Source organism: Dreissena polymorpha, chromosome 16 (assembly GCF_020536995.1).
Source record: "Dreissena polymorpha isolate Duluth1 chromosome 16, UMN_Dpol_1.0, whole genome shotgun sequence".
Taxonomy (NCBI): Eukaryota; Metazoa; Mollusca; class Bivalvia; order Myida; family Dreissenidae; genus Dreissena; species Dreissena polymorpha.
The window spans coordinates 5,031,957-5,059,321 of record NC_068370.1 but is presented as its reverse complement, the minus strand read 5'-3'; the positions used below and the strand labels follow the sequence as shown (position 1 = coordinate 5,059,321).

Here is a 27,365-nt window from a genome sequence, read left to right as displayed (position 1 = left end):
AACTGACATTACCTACTTTTAATTTAATATTTATTCAAATTGCTATGAAAATACAATATTTTCAACATTATATACCATGCTAATCAGATAAACGTTTGGTAATACGTTTACTTAACAATCATGGTAGTGTATTTATTACTGTTGGCAACTACTAAGTACCTTAAGAAATCTCCTTAAAATAAAGAATACTATGCTAGAAAACTGGATCAAACTTCTGATTAAAATGAGGTGAAACGATTTTAAAATAAATACAAGATATTTCTGAAATATGGACACGTTTTTTTAAATACTTTTGCAGAAATTCTCACATCCCTTAAAAGTGGAGCATGATGAAATATTTCATTAAAATTTGATGATATGCTAATAAATAAAACACAAAATCGTTATGCTTTTTTTTATTTTGATAATTCAAAAATAGTATTTACAAAAAGTCTTTACAAGGCGTTTGTATTCTTTGCAGAAAATTGCTTTTATGATAAAATATAACGAGACAAATAACTATTAGTCTTCATTAAGTTTTTGGTTTGTGACCACCTATGCACAATTAATTAATTTGCATGTCTTTCTCATTTTTTTTCAAACAGTTGACATATCATCAATGATTTAAAATAGTACCACATAATATAGGTCTTAAAATATCAAATATGTGTATTAGTTGACCATCCATGGTCTTAATCCTAAAACATGTATGATGCAGAACAGATATTTATACACCGGACTGTTTTTTTTATTTCCTTGTTATATTTAACCTGTTTAACTTGTATCTTTTAATGTTGTTGGTGAGAAAATCACAAAATAAAATTACTTTTTTTTCCTCAAAATATTTAATAATTTTAGTTTTTCTATTCAGCAAATTGTAAAAATAGTTTGGCCATTGGGCAAACAGTCTTTTGACTGAATGTTTATACAGCTTGCAGGGCGGACCGTGTTTGATCGAGGGTCTGCAGGCCCCAGGCTGTGAGCTGGTCTTGAGGCAGGTACACACACAGGCAGCACAGTTTCAGAATCGTGACCTCCCTCGTGTGGGACTGAAACATTCACAGAAAGTTGGCCAAATGCATGTGCATAAAGTGTTGTCCCAGATTAGCTTGTGCAGTCTGCCCATGCTTATCAGGGACGACAGTTTTGCTTAAAAGGTACTTTTCAATTAACCCTTTGCATGCTGGGAAATTTGTCGTCTGCTAAAATGTCGTCTGCTGAATTTCTAAAATGAGCATTTTCTTCGATTTTTTTTTCCAAAGAATACTATCAGAATAGCAAACAGTTTGGATCAAGATGAGAGGCCACGTTCTGTGGCGTCTCATCTGGATCCAAACTGTTTGCAAAGGCCTTCACAATTCGGTTCCCGCACTGAAAGAGTTAAAGAAAGTCCCTTATAAACAAACATCACTTCTAGGTGGAAAGTGTCGTCCCTGATAAGACTGTGTAGACTCTACAGGCTCACCTGGGATCACACTTTAGGCCCATGCATTAAGTCCCGTAAACGAGACGCATATCAAAACATGGCTATTTGTTGTGCCATTGAGGATGTTAATGTTGAGCTACCTCTTATAAGGTTCAAGAAAATATAATATCCGCTTGGAACTACAGCGGGAATCTAATTCACTTATGACAGACACTCAATTTATTATAAACATTTCATACATATCTTTATGATAACACTTCAATTTTTGATTCATCAACAATTAAAACAAATATCAATTTATATACATTTGTACATCATTTTAAGTGAAATCTTTATTCAATCATTTTCAGCACTTTTATATGTAAAAAATGTCCTGCAAATTTGATCACATTTTAAAAGTATTTTTTAAATGCTCACAAAGCAAACCTTGCACAGCTCACCTGTAATTTCAGTCTATCTGTGAAGAGGAACACATTCTGCTCTGGATTAGCAATGATCAGACCAGTGTCATTTTTGCTGGAAGCCAGGTACACTGCCTGCTTGTCAATGTCGCTGTAGAAAAACTCAAAGTTTACCTGCAAAGTGTGAAGCAATAAATAACCATAATATTATTTTTCATGCATGTCAATAAAAACAAGAGTACCAAACTGTCACACGATATGCCCGTTTTAAGGTTTTGGTCAACTTGATAACTTTACCATTTGAGTGGCAAAATAACATATTTTTGAAAATTAAGCAACACATAACTTTACCCACGTTGAACTTGACTTAAATATCATACACAACTTCTGACCAAATTTGGTGAAAAAACTACTTCAATTAGAGAGCGGAATCCTTGAAATGCACTTAGTGACCCCCATGACCTAGTTTTTGACCCGACATGACCCATATTCGAAATTGACCTAGATATGGTCTAGATACAACTTCTGACGAAGTTTGGTGAAGATCAGATGAAAACTACTTCAATTAGATAGTGGACACCATGCTAAATCCTTGAAATGCATTAAGTGACCACATGACCTAGTTTTTGACCCCACATGACCCATATTCGAAATTGACCTAGATATTGTCTAGATACAACTTCTGGCCAAGTTTAGTGAAGATCGGAAGAAAACTATTCGAATTAAAGAGCGGACACTGCTGTGGACGCCGTCGCCCTCCGCCAAGGGTGATCTTATAATACGTCCCGTTTTGAAAAATGGGCGTATAAAAATTTAACAAGGTTTAAAGCCTTACACTGATCTGTTAACAAAACTAGAAAAACACCTTAGGAATATGGCTTGGATTGCTGCTTTTTGGGTGAGTGGGAAAATGTCTCTCATTTTGTGCAGTATAAACAAGAGGGTTTGTGCTATCTCCGACAAATGAAAATGACGTTTATAAGAAGCCTATTTTACGCTCATGCAAATATGCGAGAAGTTTTTTTCATTGACAAAGCATTACCTCAATCTTTCTATATGGTCCAATGTCCTCCTTCCACTTTGAAAACAGTGAGCATTCAATCTTCTCAACATCATTCCGTGGCCATATGAAATAATCCACGTTGGTAGTGCTGCCATACAGATCCTGAAGGTAAGTTAACATCTGCCATCATAGAAACCATAGATGACCCTGTTTTAAATCCCACACTGATGATCAACATAGATCAATAAATTTATACAGTCAATATAATATAATACTAGAAGAGTGACTGTATCAAGATGTAATATTTGAACTAGTTTAAATGGCAAAAGCTAAGGCACCTTTTTAATTTGTTGGGTATTTTAAACACTATGCCAGAAATACTAGTTTTTTTGCTAAATCATTGATGAAAAGCAATGCAAAAAATGCTAATTTTTCTTCTGATTCGGATTGATGATAACTCATTAACAAACCAATATTAAAACATTTTTGTTGCATTTTGCAAATCAAGGATTGAGTTAACAAATTATGGGTTATGTTCTAACTAGGAAAAGTAGCCCTTGATTACATTTATAAATAAATCAACTCAAACACTTATTTCAAAGAACAGCATTTGCTCATTTCTTATATCAAACTTCTTACCCTCCTCAGTGACTGCCACTTCGGGACGTGGAACTGCACTGTGTCTTTCTCAAGCAACTCTCTCATGCTCTCCTCAGAATATGCTTCATCCTATATTTAAAACATTCAAGCACTTAAGTATTTAAAAATTACATTTTGAAATTTCATGATATAAGGTAAAATATCCATCTAAACTAGGAATCCATTATGTATTTGAAAAACCTGGGGAAATATTAAGAATACGCGGTCAATGACATGGCATAGAAAGTATAAACAATAATCTGGGTTCAAATATGCAAACATGATTAAAACATTATTTACCTTTACTCCTTGCATAATGCAATCTTCATAATTGTTTGTCATAACCGGATGTACATTGTCTACTTGGAATACTGCATTACTTTTCTGAATGACAAAAATATCACTTTTGAAGAATATTCCTGGATTCTACATTGAAAATCTATCAAATATACAAGAAGTATGCAATACACATAAAACCAAGAGATCTGGAATTTTGATAGTGGAATATTGTTTAAATGCAGCATTACTTATCACACAGTGATCAAACATATCATAACACTGGTAAATTTCTATCAGAGCTTGCTTCAATTTAGGTACACAAACAGCCTCCACAAAGCCTGTCGTCAGACAAATCACACCAAAAAACAAGAGGGCCTGAAAGGCCCAAAGTCGCTCACCTGAGATAACAAGATATTATTGGGACAAATCTTCTGACCAAGTTTCACAAAGATCAGAAAATTAATGTGGCCTCTAGAGTGTTAACAAGGTTTTACTATAGCCATATAAGGAAAAATGCCCCACCCCCTGGCAGCCATGTTTTTCAACCAACCGGCATCCTTTTTGCACTCGTCCAAGATATTATCGGGATGAATCATCTGACCAAGTTTCATGAAGATCGGACAGTAAATGTGGCCTCTAGAGTGTCAACAAGATATTACTATAGCCATATAAGGAAAATTGCCCCGCCCCTTGGAAGCCATTTTTTTCAAGCAAACATAATTATTTTCGAACTCATCCAAGATATCATTGCGACCAATCTTCTGACTAAATTTGGAAGATTGGACAATAAATGTGGCCTCTAGAAGTAACAAGGTTTTACTATAGTCATATATAGCCATATAAGGAAAAATGCCCTGCCCCTGGGTGATGTTTTGAAAGCAACCAAAACCATTTTCGATCTAATCCAAGATATCATTGGGACAAATCTTCTGACCAAGTTTCATAATGATCGAAAAATAAATGTGACCTCTAGAGTGTTAACAAGGTTTTACTATAGCCATATAAGGAAAATAGCCCTGCCCCCGTGGTGGCCATGTTTTTCAACCAACCGGCATCATTTTTGAACTCGTCCAAGATATTATTGGGATGAATCTTCTGACTGAGTTTCATGAAGATCTGACAATAAATGTGGCCTCTAGTGTGTTAACAAGATTTTACTATAGCCTTATATAGCCATATAAGGAAAAATGCCCCGCCCCTTGGTGGCCATGTTTTTCAAGCAAACGTAACCACTTTCGAACTCATCCAAGATATCATTAAGACAAATCTTCTGACCATATGTCATCAAGAATGGACAATAAATTAGACCTCTAGAGTGTTACAGGGCTCAACATTAACGGTTGTCCTATTGCCCCTGGCAAGTAAAAGTTGGGTCCGGGCAAGTTATTTTATTATCTAGTTGTCCGCCCGGGCAAGTGCAAAAAAGAACAAAGAGCACTAATTTAGACTGTAATTAGACTTTAATTGCAGTAATCATTTTGTTAAATGTTCAAAAACAAAAAAGGTTTTATGGTGTATCACTTTGATCTTTATAAAAAAATATGAGGTTTACAGTTAATGTGATATTTCATGTTTGGACAAGCGGCTCTAGGTTCAGGGCAAGTAGATTTGCTAAGTACTTGCCCGGCAGGGCAAGTTGGTTTTTCGGTTACTGTTGAGCCCTGTGTTAACAAGGTTTTACTATAACCATATCAGGAAAAATGCCCCGCCCCCTGGCGGCCATGTTTTTCAACCAACCGGCATCATTTTCGAACTCGTCCAAGATATTATTCGGATGAATCTTCTTACCAAGTTGTATGAAGATCAGACAATAAATGTGGCCTCTAGAGTGTTAACAAGATTTTACTATAGCCATATAAGGAAAAATGCCCCGCCCTTTGGCAGCCATGTTTTTCAAGCAAATGTAACCATTTTCGAACTTATCCAAGATATCATTGAAACCAATCTTCTGACCAAATTTCATGAAGATTGGACAATAAATGTGGCCTCTAGAGAGTAAACAAAGATGTTGACGCCGCATAACGGACAAAAAGCGATCACAAAAGCTCACCATGAGCTCGTTGTGTTCAGGTGAGCTAAAAATGTCCGACAAAAAGAAATTCAATGCTGTCAGCCACAATATCTGGAAAGAAATTTCAGAATTTCACAGGTATGTCACGAGCATACAGGGCTTTCCACAGGCCATTTAACGATCCCTCGCAGGGGCGCTTACATTTTGAAATCAGAGTCCCCGGGGCGCTTGAAATTTTCCTATCAGTGTATTTTTCAGTAAAAGAAAGTGGAGATTGTCAAACAAAATCAAGGTTTCTCTATCAGTGTATCAATATTCCCTGTTTTAAAAGAGCACTCGGTACCTACTTTCAAAAGTAATCACCATAAACACCACATGGGGTAATGGATAATCCACTGATAAGACGCGCGTATCGATTATTCTAGCCACATTACACAGTCATTTAAATGCTGACAAGGATGTATCAGGTAACCGTAACTTTCCAGTCGTCAAACGGTGATGTTCATCGTCTAATCGGTTACGCGAATGCTTATGAGGGCGGGGTTAACTATTAACCATTATTTTTAATTGAAAAAATAGTAAGAGTTTATCGCAGCTTGATTAGCAAGAAGTTAAACCATTTACGTAATATAAAACCAGTAACTAGTACAGTACAGTACATTTAAGACGGTTTCTGGCATCATCATCAAACCTTTTTACAGTAAACAAGTGTTACCTATGACTCATAATTTATACGAGAAATTAATTGCTATGTGGTAAACAATTAATTACTTATAGCGAGTAAGTTGTGCAAATAACTCCCGGTTACAATAATTATGCGATAACAATTTTATTCCAGTACATGTATATTTCATCATGACAATTTATAGAACTGATTCACCTCGTTTTTCTGACATTTATTCGACACGCAATGCGCTTTAACAAATTTTTGTTGAATTAATTACGCACACTTGTAAATGTTTCGTCCGATAATCGATACTTAGAAGACTGATGATGGCAACCGGCCGTAATCCTCGTGGACAACGTGAATTTCAGGCATAATTCCGTCAAAACATTTATTCGACTCGTAAAGTGTTTAAACAAATTATCGTTTGAATTCATAACGCAACTGTTAATACCGTACATCTTCGCTTATAAGACGGTTTGACTATAAGACGAGACCCCAACTTTAGGTCCCAGATCGGCTGTATTTTGCTTGGCCTCGCTAATAAGACGGGGCAATTTTTTAAGGAAGAAAATCGATAAAATTTCAAGAGTCAAAATTTGATGGTCGGCCATTTTGTTAGTAAGTACAATACACCAAGTAAGCTTGTTATCGGATTCGTTCCCTGATTTACGTCGTCCTATTTTAATGCAGAGTTTATATGTATATGAATATTTTTTATTTTTGTTTTTCAGGTACCGGTACTCGACGTATATGGCTATATATAACACTTATTTATTTATACTTACAATATAATCATTGTATTGTTTGTTGGTGTGCAATTTTGCGTACTCTACAACCTTGAGCTTAAAATTTACGTCATATGACGCTCTCTTTCTCTTCATGGACATCTTTTATCGTAATGATCAATCGAGTGCAATATAATAGTTTGGAAATTATGATAATCGGTGCGTTATATATCTCAGATTGTTTGATTGCGTTCTGTAAGTTTGCAACCAATCAAATTACTAAACAATTAATGTATGCATCATATTGACCTATCAAATACAAGGTAAGTCACTTTATGTTAATTAGTGTTGGAGGTATAATGCCATCTGCGTCAATTTATCCCCCAATTAACAGCTTAATAAACACAAGTATCGTCTGTCAGTTAGTCGTTGGCTATTTACAGCACCAAGCCATGTGTAAGCCAGTAAGGGGTCAGTACTATCTGTAGGATGTATCAATAAAATCGCAATTTAACGGCTAGATCACGGTTACACATGTTGATAGTCAGTCGGCAGGCAATAAACAAACTGTCATCTTTGACAATAGTGTTTGCACAACAATTGGAGTTTTACGGGAATTTGACAAGTGTTTTTTTGCCACAATTATTACGGTGGTGTTATTATTGTGGTATACTGGTAATTAGATGCTCTGTTTTCTGTAAACACTGAAACAAATAAATGCTTTATTTTTTAAAAATAACAGGTACAAATTTCAAAGAATGACGTTCGGTTACCCTGCATTCCCTGAAAATAGAATAAAATATGCAAAACATTATTCATCAAAATGAAAGTGATACATTCAAATAAATAAACGTTTATTTTGGATTTTTACAACAAACGCTTCCAAACTAATCAAATTAATGACATAAGCGACCTAACGCTTATTCTTCACCGCCACAGTAAACACGATCTGCAGTACATTGCTGCAAATAGAAAAAAATAATAGAACACTGATAACAGTTTTTACTTATTTATACACATATGTTTAAAGAAATCTATTTTTTAATTTGTATTCGATAATAAACTCGCGAGTATTCCAAACAGATAGATTACAACTAAAACATAATGATTTAAGCGGCGTATATGCTGTCAAAATGAAAGTAGTTTCTTATCGTCACCAGAAATACGGTAATCACGTCGCAAAAATCGGTAAAAAAAAATCATTTTTTTCTGAGGACGCTCTTATTAGACGACCCCCCCACTTTATCCCTTAAAATTTCAGGAAAAAACCCGTCCAATAAGCGAAGATGTACGGTATTTGTTGAAATATCAAATGGGTATAATTAAATTTGGAATCCGAAACCCATTCCCGTAAGTAGATGTTAACGCGTTTTTAATCCGAAACACTCTTTCGAATGTAAATGTTACTGCAACGTTAAAATATTCTTGCTTCAAATTAGCAGTGCAAATTTTTTGTGTCGAATCTTTTTCTCAATTAGAAAGAGCGCGAAAATTATGCAGCATGTACAATGTCCGCACACAAAATGTCAGGGGATTGACGCATGTTCAGAGGCAATATTTCATCAAATCTATAAATAGTCACTTAAAATTTATTTGATACTATAAAAAAATGGCGAGGTTTGTGTTAAAGAAATAATTGAGAGCTTTTATCGTAAATATTTACCAGAAAGTGATTTATAAAAACGGAATAAACAGGATTATCGGGTAATAAATAGAAACTTGAAAAGTAATAAGTATACAGTAATAGAGTCGGGTTGAAACGGATGTATTGGGGAATCGTTCGAGTCGGGATTTTACTACCTGTGCGGGAAAGTTTTAAAACAAATAGCCAATATAAAGAATCTTTTTTTTTTTAAATGACTTGGGGATTTTCTTGAAGTGTCATAGCGCACAAATGACATCTTTTGACGCTGTTTTTCTTTGAGTTATAACGCACCACAGAACGTTAATTGACACATTAAATTTAGAAAAAAAAAATTTGGGAGGGGTGTCCCGGGGCGCCTGACAAAAATCCTGTGGAAAGCACTGGCATACAATTCTGATTTTTAAGAAAATGTTTGATAAGATTCTTAGCCTGATCAAACAATGTGTCTGAGAGGCCCTTCTGTGGTTTTGCGGAGTCTGTACGGGCATAACTTCTAATTTGCCTTAATTGATTGAGTCTGTACGGACATGTTACTTTTTATTTGCCTTAATTGATTACATGATAAATTGTCTTTGCTCACATGCACTGCTTATTTCATTGACGGTTATTTAACAAAAATGGAAGAATTCCATGAAATAAACATTAAAACAGAAAAATTACCTTTCCTTTAAAATGAAAAGTGACCAGCATCTTGAAGTTGAATTGATCTGCTAATGACTCTTGTTTCTTTTGCAAGAGCTTTTGAAGTCTGCCAAGTCTCTGACTCTTTCTCATTGACGGATCTCCAACATTAGTTGACATTGTGTTAGTTTGAATTATGAGGGAATGTTGATTAATTGATGCAATAAACAAATATTTACACTCATGTGCAATACACAACAATTAAAACTAAGACGTACGATACTCAATTCTACTAAAATATTGAGCTACATATTTACATCTATACTGAGCAATGTTCAGTCATTTTTCAACAGTCTGGATATCCATTTTCTCAAACGTGTTTTCTCAATTGCTCTACACCCTCATACAACGTGGTTAAGACATTTAAGAAATGAAAACAAAAACGCTTCAACTTGCAAAAAAATGAGAATAGCAAGATGCTCTAGAAAAGAACTTTACGTTAAGTGTTTTTGGAAAAGTAAATCATTGTCCGACATTGTAATTCTGACTGGTGCAGATGGTTTCTTATTAACAAGGCCATGTTGAATTTCCCTGACAAGGTCTCGAAGACCAGATTTTTTCGTTTCGTTTTTCCAATTTTAGCTCGTTTCTCGAACCGGAAATCGTCGAAACTTCCGAATTATCTCAACATACTTGTGTTTTATGATAATTGCAAAAGGTTGCAAATGACACAAACATAGCTAAAGGATGGAGTCGACTGTTGTAATTATTGGAGTAATTGCAGCAACTTGTGTCGCTATATTTGGAGTGGTGGCTATTGTTTATCTGCTATTCAGTGACAATTGCTTGCCACCGCAACCAGTTTCACGTGATAAAAATTTAAAGGCATCTATACTTGCTGTAATTGGTTCAGGTACAAATGGGTTACAATATACTAATTTATGAATAAAATGTAAACCTATAAGGCTATATATTTAACCAAATATTAAAGAATTACGCTGCACATTGGCTGTCCGGTTAGCGCAGTGAATGGTACACGCGCTTCTCATCTGGAAGTCCTGTGTACACAGTGTTTTTTATGGCAATTTCGGGGCCGATATTCGGCCCCATTCCCCTAAAAAAAGAGTATATATTTTTGCACCATTTTGTAAAAAAATCCCCGCCAGAAGTAAAAAAAAAAATTTTTTTTTTTTTTTTAGAAAGAACTGTTTCATTATCATGACAAATATATCTCAAATTTAATTTATTTCATAAATAACTAACAAAGTATATAACTAAAATTTATATGATTTTTAATTATTACAAAATTATATTAAATTAGATTAGTTTTTTCCAAATCAGTGGACTTTTCACATGAATTGCATTTTTCTCCAAAAATGGCCAGGAAAAGGCCTGATGTATCTATATTTTGTCAATATTTGTTGATAAAAACATTCCAATTTGGTCCATTTTATTGATAAAAAATGCTCAAATTTGCCATTTAATCGATTTAAAAAAAAACCTCATTTTGACTCAAAATGGCTAAGAAAACTGAGACTGTGCATGAAGGCTGAACTGTCTGAAACTAATGTTGAAAAAATCATTGATATATATTTCAGAAAAAGGACAGACATTCTGCTGTGAATATTATATTCATACAAACATGTGTATTCATATAATCAATATCATTACATGTAAAAGAGTGAATTTTTAATTTTCCCCTTTTCCTAAAAAACGATGCATTTTTTCCCCTTTGGACGGGCCCCGCCACCATTCCCCTATAAGTGAAAAAAAACACTGGTTCAATCCCCGTTCCACATGAGTCTGTTTTTCTGGTGTTCATCATACCAGACTGGTACTGAGGTAGGGTTCCCTGCCCAACTCAAGATCACACGTAAACTGAGTTTAAGTTGGAACTAAAAGCTGGCCATTGCATTCAAAATGCCTCCCAACTTTTGTGAATCTAGTGAGTTGATTGGTAGGAGTGCTCAGCTTTCACACATTTAAAATCCACACATGATGCAGCCTCAAGCTCGGAGGATCCTCATAAACTTCGAAATAAACATACAAATTACACTGCACATGGCTGTAAGCTTAGTGCAGACGTTGCTACACATGCTTATCATCTCTGCAATCCAGGTTTGATTCCTGCTCCCGACACAAGTGAATTCGGTTTGTTGTCACCAGGTGGACAGGTGGTTTTCCTCTTGTTACATCCAACATCATCTTAAAAGAAAATTCTAAGCTGATGTGCATATAATATTTAACCCTTAACATAGCTGTGTCTTTTATAACTTAAATGCCTTAGTTTTTACTTTATTGCTGCGATACATAAGCAGGTCTAATAAGTACTAAATAACGTAGTCACAGAAGTTTCTTTATGCACTAAACATAGAACCAGGTATTGTTTATTGACTGGCTTTATCTTTTTTATGGCAACTTTCTTTTTTGCTTACAAGAATCCTTATATATACAGCAGACTCACAAAAGGAAGTGTCAAAACTTACTTGAAGCCTCACATTTCGGAGCATTGGTCCAAATTTAAATCACAGAAAGTTCAATGATCATAGAAATTCCAAAACATTAACTGTAAAATACTATAGAATTTGTGTTCAATACTATGGCAAAAAGCAGCTGGAAAGGGTTAAACTAATGCTAGAAATTGCTAAATGCATTCATGGCTATATTGAAGGTTTTCAGAATATACCATTTCAATGTCCTAGTCATTTTTATAGGGTGTTCATAGAACAGGAGGTCCAAAATGAAGAGTCTTACAAAAGGCTCAATCTGTGGCCTTTTGTTAAATAAGTTAACAAAACCAAGTTGATTCCTGTAAAAGATCTCGTGGCCTTTTGTTAAATAAGTTAACAAAACCAAGTTGATTCCTGTAAAAGATCTCGCATAAATAATATATAATTAGGAGTAAAGGTGGCTGATTTGTCAAAGCTGTTTGGCCCTTAATCTCAAGGGAAGCATTCATGACACTGTAATATACTAACTCTTTTATACTACTGTAGGATATTTTGTTGATTAAAAGTGAAAATAATCTTTTCATTTAACAACTTGAGATTGCTTTGAGGCATTGTGATGAAATATGTTGTCATAAGTATTATATAAGGTGACTGACAAAATGTTCATTACACTATCAAAGCGGAAGAATAGTTGAGCGCTGTCTTGGTACAGCCCTTGCTTTACTCTAAAAGTAAAAGTTGAAGATATGATAACTACTACACATAGTCAATAGGATCTTCAAATGTGTCTGTTGCATCTTAATGTTTGGCCACTGACATATGATGTAATAGATCTAGCTAGTTCTATCAAAAAAGAAGAATAGTACAGCTGTGTTACAACATATCTGGTCTAATCTGCCTTCAGTTTTAAGCTCTCAAGTATTTTCAGGTGGTCACACATCAGAGCTGTTGAGATTGATGGGCCATCTAGGCAGTCACTATGAACCTCGATACTACGTCATGGCTAACACTGATGTCATGAGTGAAGAGAAAGTACACAAACTGGAGAAAGATGCAAACATAATGGTTATATGTTGTTTTTTTTGTATGGCTGACAGTGTTGTGGTCATAGTTTAATATGACAATGCCTTTGAGTTAAATGTCAGTGGTATAAAGATAGACCTTACTTGAAATTTGAAAAAAAAGTTATATAATGTCACAGTTGAATAGTTATAACTATTACACAATAAAAAAAGTTACAATGTTGTTACATTTTATTTGGACTGAGATATGTTTAATGATATTTTTGCATTAATGAACAGCTTAAACTATTCTTTTCAGTCCCCTACCGATGAAACGGTTAAGATTGCGCTCTGTGCGTCTGTCTGTCACACTTTTCTGGATCCTGTGATAACTTTAAAAGTTCTTCATATTTTTTCATGAAACTTGAAACATGGACAGATGGCAATATGGAGATTATGCACGTCATTTTGTTCCTATGTTGAGAATTCTGGTTGCTATGGCAACAAATAGACTAGAAATATTGCTGAAAATGGTGGAGTTTCACCAGTAGGGGACTTTTATTGCTTGGCAATAGTCTTGTTAAATACAACTTTTAACACAGACAAATATGATTATGCATTTTAATGTAAAGCCTTGTTCAAAATCGTTCTTACAGTATAGGATCTACAAGATACCTAGAAGTCGTGAGGTTAAACAGTCCTGGATAACGACAGTGCTGTCAACCATAGTTGCCTCAGTATATGCCCTACCCTTGGTCTTCAAGTTACGACCAGATATTGTAAGAGTTGTTATTATGTAGCAAGTATTGTAACGATTTGCCATAATACCGGGGTAATTCAAAACATGTTGCCAAGGGTTTATTAAACCTATAATAAGATTTTTTTTAATGTGATAACTGCAGCTAATGGTGTTTATCAATGTTTTTGACACCTTGAAAACAATAGCATTATATTAACAAAGTTATGTTGGGACTTTCGTAAACAATAAAGTTGTTTTTTACCATCAGAACCAAAGAAATTGCTACTTCTTACTCTAATACGATAGTCTTTATTTTCTATGAACAAACCAAATATGAGAGACTTAGTCAGAGTAAAAAAATGCCAAAGGAGCTTGAAAAGGGTAGTGTGACCTCTTTTGCACTTGTACATTGCAAGTGACTTAACCCTTTCAGTGCGGGAACCGAATTTTAAAGGCCTTCGCAAACAAATTGGATCCAGATGAGACGCCACAGAACGTGGCGTCTCATCAGGATCCAAACTGTTTGCTATTCTGATAGTATTCTTTGAAAAAAATGAAGAAAATTCCAAATTTTAGAAATTCAGCAGACAACATTTTAGCAGACAACAAATTTCCCAGCATGCAAAGGGTTAATTGTGCTGATTCTACTTATATTAAATCATCCATTTATGTTCTTCATTAGGTGTGTTATTGAAAACAATTTGTGCATATATCAAGTAATACTGTGTTACTCTATAAAATCTTATAGTCAATAAAAAATGTTGGGTGTTTCTGTTCTCATAAAAACATTAATGTAGGACAAAAAAGGGTTCGACATATTTTGAAATTGTGGAAGGGATCTCTTATGCTGAAGTTGAGCTGAATCCCAATAAATATGCATCCATTGTAAGAAGTAAAAAAACAAAACAATGACTCTTATTTTTATGCCCCCCTTCGAAGAAGAGGGGGTATATTGCTTTGCTCATGTCGGTCGGTCGGTCGGTCTGTCGGGTCGGTCTGTCGGTCGGTGTGTCAGTCGGTCTGTCCGTCAACCAGGTGGTTGTCAAACGATAACTCAAGAACGCTTGTGCCTAGGATCATGAAACTTCATAGGTACATTGATCATGACTAGCAGATGACACCTATTGATTTTGAGGTCACTAGGTCAAAGGTCAAGGTCACGGTGACTCGAAATAGTAAAATGGTTTTTTGAATGATAATTTTAGAATGCATACGCGGCCAACAGGGCACACTCTAAACAATATTACTGAAGCATCTGGTATGTAATCCTAAATCTATAATTATCAGTCCAATAAAACATCATCCTTTTAGTAAAATACAGTGGATCAGTAAAAATATTATCAGAATATGAGATTTTTGTATATTTTGTATATTAAATATTGTGTTAATGTTTAATTTTGTTGATCAATATAAATATAAGCAGGACAGGGGAGGTAATACACTACAGGGGAAACAAATGCAATAAGTTTAAATTTATTGTTACAGATTTGCCTCCCTTGTAATACATTTAAATTTTACCAAATGTAAGGCTAACTGCATTTTTGTAATGCATACTACAACTACTACTACTACTACTACTACAACTACTACTACTACTATTACTGCTACTACTGCTGCTGCTGCTGCTGCTGATGCTGCTGCTACTACTACTACTACTACTACTACTTCTTCTACTACTACTACTACTACTACTACTACTACTACTACTACTACTACTACTACTACTACTACTACTACTACTACTACTTCTACTGCTACTACTACTACTACTACTACTACTACTACTACTCTACTACTACGACTACTACTACTACTACTACTACTACTACTACTACTACTACTACTACTACTACTACTACGACTACTACTACTACTACTACTACTACTACTACGACTACTACTACTACTACTACTTCTACTACTACTACTACTACTACTACTACTACTACTACTACTACTACTACTACTACCACTACTACTACTACTACTACTATTTCTTTTGCTACCGCCACCACCACCTACTACTACTTCTACTCTACTACTACTACTACGACTACTACTACTACTACTACTACTACTACTACTACTACTACTACTACTACTACTACTACTACTACTACTACTACTACTTCTACTACTATAACTACTACTACTACTCTACTACTACTACTACTACTACTACTACTACTACTACTACTACTACTACTACTACTACTACTACTACTACTACTACTACTACTATTTCTTCCACCACCACCACCACCACCACCACCACCACCACCCCACCACCACCACCACCCACCACCACCACCACCACCACCACCACCACCACCACCACCACCACCACCACCACCACCACCACCACCACCACCACCACCACCACCACCATTCACAGTGACAAAAAACGTATTCAGTGACAAAAAACGTATTCACACAATGGCTGCTACTACAACTTATAGCCCATATAGGGGGGCATGCATGTTTTACAAACAGCCCTTGTTGTAATTTATTTTATAATAAAGGTTTACATGTATGCTAAAAACTATAATACATGTTATATGCTTTACAATGTTAGTACCATCTACATGCATTATTTATCACTTAACAATTAAAATGAATATGTGTGGTTATCATGTGAAATGTTTAAAGTATTGTTAAACAGGTTTTGTATTCTTTTTGGTCATAAATGTATTCTAATTTTTAGTAATTTGCAACATTTAGTGTTTATTCTATAATATAAATACCTGTTTCAAAAACTCTAAATAGAAAAGGTTTCTTAAGGTTCACTGCATGCAATTTAAAACATGTCTGGTCTGCTACATAGTTTACTATATATGGTATGATTTGCATATACTTTGAACAACCAAAAATGAGAGCATCAGCATCAATGAGAAATTAAAATTGAAAGAAAAATAATTGTTATATGTTCCAAAATTTATTGATCTTGACAATCAACTTTTGATTTCTTATTGCTAGTCCAATACCTACATGTTGAATCTTATTCTTTGCACAGACACTATAAATTTGTATCTGCCATTTTCATATGTAAATTCTTCTGCACTTCATTCCGATGTGCTATTTCATCCATATTTTGTCATTTTATTTAAATTTTATGCTTGTCAATGCAGCTGTTTTCAACATTTTTCAGATTTTATGTAATGGCCCAGGGACATGTATACCAGTGTGCCTGGGAGGTCTCATATTAAAGGTAAACATCTGTCTGATCTGTTCATTTAAACTACTCTTGCTTCTCACCTGACAACGTGGTTCGGCCATGCCAGTGGCATGCGAGTAGTTGTGAGTCTAGTTAGTTGTGACCATACTGCACAGGTGTTCTTTCCTCTGGGTATTAGGACTTCCCCAACAGCAGAAGACCACACCAAATTTGAATTTGTTTAAGCTAAAACAAAATATCTGGAAAGTGCAGCCATAATTCCAATTTTGTCCCAATTTTCCTGAGTCCCATTAATTAGATAAGAGTGCTGGGGCAGGTCCTCACATAATGAAGTTCAGGCCTGAAATGCAATAACAAACATGTCCATACACACTCGCACACATTTGTTCTTTGAGAAATATTTTAATTGTAAAATACAGTCCTAAACTTATACTTGTCACATTTTTTCTGTCAGATATTTTTTTTTAACAAGTGTCATAATTTTGATAACAATATAAACTCTTGTCTTCACATATTTCCATTCCTTAAGCATCTATTATTTCACCAGAGCATTAAAATTAGATTCTGTATGGCACGAACCTTTCAAAGGTCAAAGTTTGGCCTTTGTCGTGTGTGATGGTAAACGTCCTTTTAAAGAACAACTCCTTTAAAAAGACTAATTGTGATGGGTGCTTTTCCACCAATTATTGCAGTTTGTGATGGGTGCTTTTCCACCAATTATTGCAGTTTGTGATGGGTGCTTTTCCACCAATTATTGCAGTTTGCTGCATAATGATGATATGAGCTGCGTCATTCGAAAATGGGTCTTATGCCATATGCAGCCAGTGTTGCTCGAGACCAGCCAGCGCACCCGTGCAGTCTGCTACGCTGTCAGCTAATGAGACCACGAAATCTTGCATGACTTAACCCTTTTCCACTCAGAGGCAAAGTGAAAATGGCTTTTGCAAACAGCATAAGACCAGAACAGCCTGGGAGTAGTGAGTAACTCGCAGTCTGTTCAGGTTTTATGCTGTTTGCTGCTCATCAGTATCTAAGGAATGGAAATGAAGCCTTTAAAACTTGAATCTTGTAAGAAAGGTATTTTATTAAATATAACTTTCTAAGGGACTACAAACACGTCAAAATACGTATCTAAGTGGTAAAGGTTAATAGGGGAGAACAAAGCTCCCGATCAGACTGACCGGCTGTGCTGGCTGAAAATGGCATAAGACCCATTTTTGCACGACGAAGCTTATATGATGGCTGTCATGATTATTTATGTAAAAAAAATAATGTAAACAGTTTGTTCATAAGCTGTTTTAAAGGCTAGTTTTCAATATTATGTAAGGATAAGGAAATAACCACTCAACAGGTATTTGCTTTCCAGTTTATGTTTATTTAAAGGGGCCGTCCAACAGATAAAGCGTCGTATCAGCGCAAAACGATATTTTGGGAAACTATGAGGATTGCGTATATAGTTAAAAAATACATCCACTCTAAACATAAGGGTGGATGGTCGAGTGGTCTAGGCGGTGGGATTTTTACTTTAGGACTCCAGGAATCCAGGGGTCAGTGGTTCGAGCCCTGTTGAGGGTAACTTTTTTTTCTTTTTTTAAAATTGTATTTTTGTTTTTTTACTGGAGATTTTTAGTTCAAATGTTTGAATTAATCAATATAAAGCATTTAAAGTATTTAATCACAAGCTTCAATACATGCCAAAAATCTGTTGGGCGGCACCTTTAAGGTAAAACTCTGGTCAACCAATGTCTTAATTGCACTTTAATATAATCAATATATGTTTCAGTTATTTTATCCGTTGAAGTTGGTCTATGTGGAGAGCATATGTAGAGTAGACAGCATGTCCCTGTCAGGCCAGATCCTGTACCACTTTGCAGACAGTGTCATCGTGCAGTGGCCCCAACTACAGAAGAAGTATCCAAAATCTCTCTACATGGGGCGTATTGTTTAGGATGCGACTTGGTACTTGTTATGATCTGATTATGAGAGACTCGTTCTGGGAAAACTGGGCTAGAGCATTTCAGATAAGGCCAAAACAAAATAATGGTGTGGTTACGGTTACCCGACCGAGCCTAATATTTTGCTGCGACCCTACAATATTTTATTCAAAATTAAAAGCCAAAAGAAACAAAATCGCGGTAAAATTCAAACTGTACCGGAGGAACAGTTTTTAGCAACGCCGATTTTTTTTTAAAGGAGTGCGATTTTTACGCGCGCACCGTTTATCTCATCTGTGAGGCGCTTAAAGTATTAAATACATAGAGCGTCTGCGACGCAATGAAGAAAACAGCTCCTTCGTCGATTTTGTTTAATGTTTTAAGGACAAAGTGCGTAAAATGCTCTGACAAACACATCAATTAAATCATTTTTTTATCCAATATCGGAATCTACTATTTTGTCTGTTTTCATGCATCGGGATTCTACCTAGTTCTCCGTATAATCCTACAAGATTGGTTGACGTTTGTGCACACAATAATTTGGGTAATTTTTTTAATGTATTAGTTTGATGTCTTTTGCTATATGAATAACCGAAACTTCAGCAGAAAAATTGAGAATTGGGGATATTAAAACACCAAATAATTTGAGTTTTTCTTTTAATTAAAATTCATTATGATTGTAATTAAGCCATGTTCTTCAAAGTATTTTCGGGTTTTTATCCATCAAAATTTACAGTATTTTTCTCTATATAAAAAGTTTTCTGAAGTTTGTTTTTGATATGAAAAAAAAAAGTCAATGCATGGCTACAGCCAAGTTGAAGCCATGAATTGACCATTCATTCTTATCATCAGTTAAAATGGTTTTTGTGCTAGATTGCCTATGTATGTATTGGAAAAAAGCCGTTCAACAAAATAAAATAAAAAAATAAAATGTTTTTCCTACCTACCTACCCTATTTTTTTTTGGCACGTAACCTGAACCACAACATTATTTTGTTTTGGCCTAAGCCTGTGCAGTAGGCACAGTTTAAAGGAAGTATCTTCTTAGCAAAAATCCAGTTTATGCAGTAGTTGTCGTTCCTGATGTCCCTGTGCACAGGCTAATCGGGCACTATACACACATGCATTAAGCCCAGTTTTCCCAGTGTAAGGCTCATGGTGTCAGTAGATTTGCTCATATTTATTGAAAAAACATTTTTCTACAAAAGTAGTATCTTTAGAATTCCGAAGAATTATTTAAAACATATTTTTATTTGAATGTAGTAGTATAAGATTTCCTTAAATTTTTTATAATATGTGTTTCTACAGAAGTAGTAGATTAAGATTTCCCCAGAATGATTGAAGACATTTTTATACAAATAAAGAGTAGCTTTGTGATATGGCTTCATGTTTTATACAAAACATTGAATACCGGCTGATTAAGAAACGAAAGCATTGATTTATTTTGCATTAAAGTATACTTTTTTTAATGGAGAGGGGATTACTTAGGGAGAGGGCATGTAGAAGAGAATATATGGTATTTACTGTTGCATAATATACTTCCTTCACTTATTATATCACTAATTATATTATTGTATTTATTGATTGGAGCTTTAGGCCTTTTTTTTTGCCCATGTTAACGAACTTTAAGTCAGCTTTTGTTGTTGTGTTTTTTTGTTATTTTCTTATTTAACATTTTCAATGTATGGCAGTAACTTAACAGATATCATTCAATTGTTTTGTTCTTAAAGTCGATGGAATTATTGTGTCAATGTTTTGCATTATTTTATATATCAAAACTATATACTCAATATATAATATTGTGTACTCAATAAAAGGTAACAGTTTTAGGACAAATATTGATATTATTTTATGTGTACTCATTTCTTTTAGGACTAGACTATTGCTATTGACTTGTGATTATAAATTGCTGATAAGATTTTATTGTTTGTGTATGTGAGTTACAACAAATAACAATTTAGGGTGGGTGGGTATTATTCTTGCCTAGTGTTTGATTTGTATACAGCGTCATAATATTTGCTTCATATTGTTTTTGTTGTAAATAAACAGGTGACTAGTATATAGATCAGGGTAAATGTTTCACTAGCATATGTGTACATTTTGAAAATACAATATCATACTGTATGCAATATTTATATTCTTAAATCATGCATATTACATACAAGGCTTTGAAGGTTAAATGAAGTTTATGAAAAGTGATTCTTATTTTTATTTTCAAGTGTTGTCAGATATCAGCTGCTTTGGGCAAACTTGGTTTAATGCATGTGCGTAAATTGTCATCCCCGGGAAATGATCAGGGACTACACTCACAGTTTATATGGAATCTTTTGTCTTAAAGAGGTCTCTCCTATATGAAAATCTAGTCTGGGTGAAAAGTGTCGTCTCTGATGAGCATGTGCGGACTGCACAGGCTAATATGGGACTTTCTTAGCACGTGCAATAATCCCAGTTTACATAGTTTCTTATTACCGGTAAGCAATGTTGCAGTATACCAAATACTTCACTCCAGGTCTAAAAGACCCAGTGTCATCACTGAATTGGGTCATTTTCTGTAATTTTTAATATCCCAACATGTGGGGGCCATTGCTATATGTGAGATAATCCATACAACCTCAATAAATGTACAACACACACACTTGCATACTTATGGAGGTAACTGCTTACTCTGTCCAACTGTGGTGGGATAGACATTAACTTAACCCAAGGCTGTCATCTGCTTATAAGATGAAAAGAATGAAATTGAAGTGGCTGTTTAAAATAAATTCATTTGAATATTTAATTTAAGAAGACAATATTAATTATTCTAAATTCTAAACTTTCAGGGATTTTAATTATAAGGGTAAATTATATTTTTGAACACCAAAATGTCACTTGGTTTTGTGTCCATAAAACATGTTAATAATTACTTAAATTTAACATGTAGGCATATCTTGTGATTTTCTGTGTTAATTATGTATGTAGATTTTTTATTACTGTTAGATACCCTGTGTGTTTTTCTGAGAAAACTGGCCTTAATTCATGTGAGTAGTGTCGTGCCAGATTAGCCTGTGCAGTCCCCACAGGCTAATTAGGGACGACACTTTCCGCTTTAATGGTATTTTTAGTTTCAAGGAAGTCCCTCCTTACCGAAAATCAAGTTTAGGCGGAATGTGTCATCACCCAGTTGTGGCTCAAATTATGCTGTTATACTCAAGCATGAGATGATAATTAAGGTAGATAATCATGTACAAATAATGAAGACACAATGCATTTTTGATAATGTTTATTTACACAGAACAAACACATAAACATCAATTTTTTAATTATTATAACACATGACCAAAGCAAAAATCTATGTTAACAACTCTGTCATAATTTAAATGTAACAGAAGCACATTACCGGTACATGTATATCATCAACAAACAAAATCAAATAACAACCTGTGTGATTGTTACATTCCATAAACAAAAGCTTATGCAACACTAAATTTTAATTATGCACTAGACAAAAGATAACACTGGCATGGTAAAATGAAAGTTCAAGAATACATGGATGTACCCATGGACTATGGCTTTAAAGGGGCCTTTTCACGTTTTGGTAAATTGACAGAATTAAAAAAAGTTGTTTCAGATTCACAAATTTTTGTTGTAGTTATGCTATTGGTTAGGAAACAGTAATACTGAACATTTATCATGCTGTGTTGTAGTTATGCTATTTGTGAGGAAACAGTAATACTGAACATTTATCATACTCTAAAATATCAATTATATGCATCTTTTGATGATTTAAAAACCTGAAAATTATAAAGTGTTGCATTGCAAAACGATTGAATAATTTGGACAGTTCTGTTATTGTTGTTATATTTTGTGATACTACAAGGATTGTTTATACAAAGTATAAAATACATCATTCGTTGTATGCGCACGGATGGCCAAGTGGTCTTAGTGGTTAATTTTTACTCCAGTACTCCAGGGGTCAGTGGTTCGAGCCAAGTTGAGGTTTACATTTTTTTAATTATATTTTTTTTTTACTGGAGCGTTTGAGATCCAATGTTTAGATTTATCAATATAAAGCATTTAATGACAAACTTCAATGCATGCCAAAATCTGTGAAAAGGCCCCTTTAAATCAAAAGCAGACAAGATATTTTAAAAGGGCAAGGCACCATTTGAAAGATGTGTTATATTTTATTTGACATAAAAGTTAAAACCATACCTGGTGAAATGACACAAATCATTAAACATCAGTTACATGTTTTAAATCGTAATGGTTTTTATCAAAGATATAAATGAAAAATACATGTGAGCAGCACTCTGAGAAAATGGGGCTTAACCCTTTGCATGCTGGGAAATTTGTCGTCTGCTAAAATGTCTTCTGCTGAATTTCTAAAATTAGCATTTTCTTCGATTTTTTTTCAAAGAATACTATCAAAAAAGCAAACAGTTTGGATCCTGATGAGACGCCACGTTCTGTGGCGTCTCATCTGGATCCAAACTGTTTCCAAAGGCCTTCAAAATTTGGTTTCAGCACTGAAAGGGTTAATTAATGCATGTGCAAAAAGTGTCGTCCCAGATTCGCCTGTGCAGTCTTAAAACTTTCCCCATTTATATAATTTTTGTTAAAAGGAGGTCTCCTCTAAAAGAAAATCCAGTCTGTGCACAAAGTTAAGTCCCTGATTGGTCAATGAGGACTGCACAGGCTAATCTGGGATGACCTTTTACACACATGCTTTAGGCCCAATTTTCCCAGTACCTGGCTCATATAATTGCTAAAGTGAGTCAAACAAAAAGATCTACACCACAGAATTAAAATTGTAATCAGCTTTGTATGGTCAAATGTCGTTGTGCTGAATTTTATGATAAATGTCCTCAATAGAGCTAATCTACTTGTCAGGGGTGTTACTTTGTGTCTAATGTAGAACTGTTAAGACTACAATCATAACCCTTATGACCATTAAAGTATCATACATGTAATTGTATTTTTAACAAGTATCGTTGAAAACAATGGATGCTCCCCTTGTGTTCGCTATTAGAAACTGTAACAAAAGTGTGACCTTGAGAAAATCTATTATAAGCTCGGTGACCTTGAACCCAGTGACCTAAAACCACATCCAAAGGTAGAGGTCCATGCAAGGTACCTACATGCCAAATATGTTCATCATGTAAGAGATTGGTAAAATAGTTGAAGGCGCTATGAGAAACTGTTACAAAAGTTTGACAGAAAAGTGTGACGGAGGGAAGGACAAACTGGCAACAATATGCTCCCGGAATTTTTTTGGGGAGCATACAAATAAACAAGACCTGTGTTTGTGAAACCCGATTCCCTCTTCTGTGCTATAAATCCACTCAAGAGATATTTAAAAGAAAATTGTTCAGTTCAAAGCACATAATTTCACCAAAAATCACTGGACTGAAACAAAGGTCACACTTTTTCTGTAAGTCATGTAGGTAGTTTCATACACCAAATTTCACCTGAATGTCTAAAAGCATTTGTTAAAAACCTCCGGAAAACAGTTATTATAGAGAAAATATCTAAGTCCATGGCCTATATCTTGGCCAAAAATGAATGGACTGGAACAAAACTAACACTTTATCTGTAACTTTTATAGTATGTCATGTAGGTAGACTCACATACCAAAAATCAGGTAAATATCTGAAAGCATTTCGTGAAAACAGTTATTATAGAGAAAGGCCCATAACTAAACAAAACAAAAACACCGCATAACGTATGCCAATGCTCGGCTGCAGATGCAGTTTTGAATAAAAAAAAGCTTGTCAGAATTTTTTTTAGAGGTCACCTTGACCTTTGACCTAGTGACCCAAAAATGAGTGTGGCGTGTAGAACTCATCAAGGTGCATCTACATATGATGTTTCAAAGTTGTAGGTGGCAGCACTTTGATTTTAGAGCAAACTGTCAAGGTTAAAGCATGACGCAGACATCAGACGGCCGACAACGAGCTGGCTATGACAGTACTTTGGGTTTTCTCCAAAAATAGCCAAGCTTAAAATCAAGGGACCGGAACAATGGTCACACTTCATCAGTAAGTCATGTAGGTAGACTCGCATACCAAATATCCTGCCAAAATCTGAAAGCATTTAGAAAACAAGAGGGCCTGAAAGGCCCAAAGTCGCTTACCTGAGATAACAAGATATTATTGAGACAAATCTTCTGACCAAGTGTCACGAAGATCAGAAAATAAATGTGGCCTCTAGAGTGGTAACAAGGTTTTACTATAGCCATATAAGGAAAAATGCTCCGTCCCCTGGCAGCCATGTTTTTTAACCAACCGGCATCATTTTTGAACTCGTCCAAGATATTATCGGGATGAATCTTCTGACCAAGTTTCATGAAGATTGGACAGTAAATGTGGCCTCTAGAGTGTTAACAAGTTTTTACAATAGCCATATAAGGAAAAATGCCCCGCCCTTTGACAGCCATTTTTTTTAAGCAAACATAATTATTTTCAAACTCGCCCAAGATATCATCGAGACCAATCTTCTGACCAAATTTCATGAAGATTGGACAATAAATGTGGCCTCTAGAGTGTTAACAAGGTTTTACTATAGCCATATAAGGAAAAATGCCACCACCCCCTGGTGGCCATGTTTTTAAAGCAACCAAAACCATTTTCGAACTCATCCAAGATTTCATTAGGACAAATCTTCTGACAAAGTAACATGATCATATGAAAATAAATGTGACCTCTAGAGTGTTAATAAGGTTTTACTATAGCCATATAAGGAAAATAGCCCCGCTCCCGTGGTGGCCATGTTTTTCAACCAACCAGCATCATTTTTTAACTCTGAGTTTTATGAAGATCAGACTATAAATGTGGCCTCTAGAGTGTAAACAAGATTTTACTATTGCCTTATATAGCCATATAAGGAAAAATGCTCCGCCCCTTGGTGGCCATGTTTTTCAAGCAAACGTAACCATTTTGGAACTCATCCAAGATATCATTGAAACCAATCTTCTGACCAAATTTCATGAAGATTGGACAATAAATGTGGCCTCTAGAGAGTTAACAAGGCAAATGTTGACGCCGCACAACGCAAAACGGACGACGGACAAAAAGTGATCACAAAAGCTCACCATGAGCACATTGTGCTCAGGTGAGCTAAAAAGTCTTGAAAATGGAATGCCGTAACAGTCCAACACTATATGTCAGCCTACCGGTGCATAAAAACTCGCATGTAAAAATGTATCTAGTACTGTCCCTTGATGCAGAAGGATGTCATTTACTTTGAAATGGACACAATGTTCTACTGTTTTGTTGTTTAAAAAAAAAAACGTTCATTAGTACATGAAATTCTGATGACTTTTCTGCATGAAAAATGCTGCCATAAGCAGATGATGATACACAAGATATAATTAAAACAAGAGGGCCTGAAAGGCCCAAAGTCGCTCACCTGAAATAACAAGATATTATTGGGACAAATCTTCTGGCCAAGTTTCATGATATCGGAAAATAAATGTGACCTCTAGAGTGTCAACAAGGTTTAACTATAGCCAAAGCAGGAAAAATGCCCCGCCCTCTGGCAGCCATGTTCTTCAACCAACCAACATCATTTTTGAACTCGTCCAAGATATTATTGGGATGAATCTTCTGATCAAGTTTCATGAAGATCGGACAGTAAATGTGGCTTCTAGAGTGTCAACAAGATTTTACTATAGCCATATCAGGAAAAAGTGCCCCGGCCCTTGGAAGCCATGTTTTTAAAGCAAACATAATTATTTTCAAACTCATCCAAGATATCATTGAGATCAATCTTCTGACCAAATTTCATGAAGATTGGACAATAAATCTTGCCTCTAGAGTGTTAACAAGATTTTACTATAGCCATATAAGGAAAAATGCCCCGCCCCCTGGTGGCCATGTTTTTCAACCAACCGGCATCATTTTCGAACTCCTCCAAGATATAATTGGGATGAATCTTCTGACAAAGTTTCATGAAGGTCGGACGATAAATGTGGACTGTAGAGTGTTAACAAGATTTTACTACATGTATATAGCCATATAAGGAAAAATGCCCCGCCCTTTGGCAGCCATGTTTTTCAAGCAAAGGTTACCATTTTTTAACTCATCCAAGATATCATAGGGACAAATCATCTGAGCAAGTTTCATGAAGATCGGAAAATAAATGTGGCCTCTAGAGTGTTAACAAGGTTTTACTATAGCCATAGAATGAAAAATGCCCCACCCCCCGACGGCCATGTTCTTCAACCAACTGACATCATTTTTGAACTTGTCCAAGATATTATCGGGATGAATCTTCTGACCAAGTTTCATGAAGATTTGACAATAAATGTGGTCTCTAGAGTGTTAACAAGATTTTACTATAGCTATATATAGCCATATAAGGAAAAATGCCCCGCCCCTTGCAGCCATAAGGAAAAATGTTCCGCCCCTTGGCAGCCATGTTTTTCAAGCAAACGTAACCATTTTCCAAGATATCATTGAGACCAATCTTCTGACCAAATTTCATGAAGATTGGAAATAAATGTGGCCTCTAAGAGAGTTAACAAGGCAAATGTTGACGGCGCACGACGGACAACGGATAAAAGGTGATCACAAAAGCTCACCATAAGCACGCTGTGCTCAGGTGAGCTAAAAACGAGTTCTTGTCAGTAAACTGGTGTGGTTTTCTTTTGATGCTAAACTTTTTTTAATTAACCTTTTGTATATGATTG

General features: G+C 35.2%; 2 protein-coding genes across 3 annotated transcripts; one reads left to right on the top strand and one right to left on the bottom strand.

The window, feature by feature from the left end:
• Positions 1 to 380: 380 nt before the first annotated feature.
• Positions 381 to 10,091, bottom strand: LOC127862487 (uncharacterized protein C6orf62 homolog). Its single transcript, XM_052401644.1, has 6 exons — positions 9,436 to 10,091; positions 3,749 to 3,832; positions 3,449 to 3,538; positions 2,849 to 2,971; positions 1,846 to 1,980; positions 381 to 1,028 (listed from the first exon to the last, which is right to left on the bottom strand). The coding sequence occupies exons 1-6, from the start codon at positions 9,574 to 9,576 to the stop codon at positions 903 to 905; spliced, it is 699 nt and encodes a 232-aa protein (XP_052257604.1). The 5' UTR covers positions 9,577 to 10,091; the 3' UTR covers positions 381 to 902.
• A 10-nt stretch (positions 10,092 to 10,101) lies between these two features.
• On the top strand, positions 10,102 to 20,893 carry LOC127862488 (UDP-N-acetylglucosamine transferase subunit ALG14 homolog). Of its 2 annotated transcripts, none has more exons than XM_052401645.1 (5): positions 10,102 to 10,309; positions 12,775 to 12,911; positions 13,504 to 13,626; positions 16,735 to 16,794; positions 18,545 to 20,893. In XM_052401645.1, exons 1-5 carry the CDS (start codon positions 10,144 to 10,146, stop codon positions 18,707 to 18,709), a joined length of 651 nt encoding a protein of 216 aa, XP_052257605.1. In that variant the 5' UTR covers positions 10,102 to 10,143; the 3' UTR covers positions 18,710 to 20,893. The 2 variants fall into 2 exon arrangements, with proteins under 2 accessions (XP_052257605.1, XP_052257606.1); XM_052401646.1 differs by lacking the exon at positions 10,102 to 10,309 and adding an exon at positions 10,326 to 10,428.
• The last annotated feature ends 6,472 nt before the right edge of the window (positions 20,894 to 27,365 follow it).

Bases quoted from the DNA above. Each gene is read 5' to 3' on its own strand.
- LOC127862487 (XM_052401644.1), bottom strand. From the start codon at position 9,576: ATGTCAACTAATGTTGGAGATCCGTCAATGAGAAAGAGTCAGAGACTT. The intron at 3,539-3,748 runs GTAAATAATGTT...TTTTAAATATAG, and splicing joins GCATTATGCAAGGAGTAAAG to GATGAAGCATATTCTGAGGA. The intron at 1,029-1,845 runs GTGAGCTGTGCA...TGAATGTTTCAG, and splicing joins CAGATAGACTGAAATTACAG to TCCCACACGAGGGAGGTCAC.
- LOC127862488 (XM_052401645.1), top strand. From the start codon at position 10,144: ATGGAGTCGACTGTTGTAATTATTGGAGTAATTGCAGCAACTTGTGTC. The intron at 12,912-13,503 runs GTTATATGTTGT...TCGTTCTTACAG, and splicing joins AGAAAGATGCAAACATAATG to TATAGGATCTACAAGATACC. The intron at 13,627-16,734 runs GTAAGAGTTGTT...AACATTTTTCAG, and splicing joins TCAAGTTACGACCAGATATT to ATTTTATGTAATGGCCCAGG.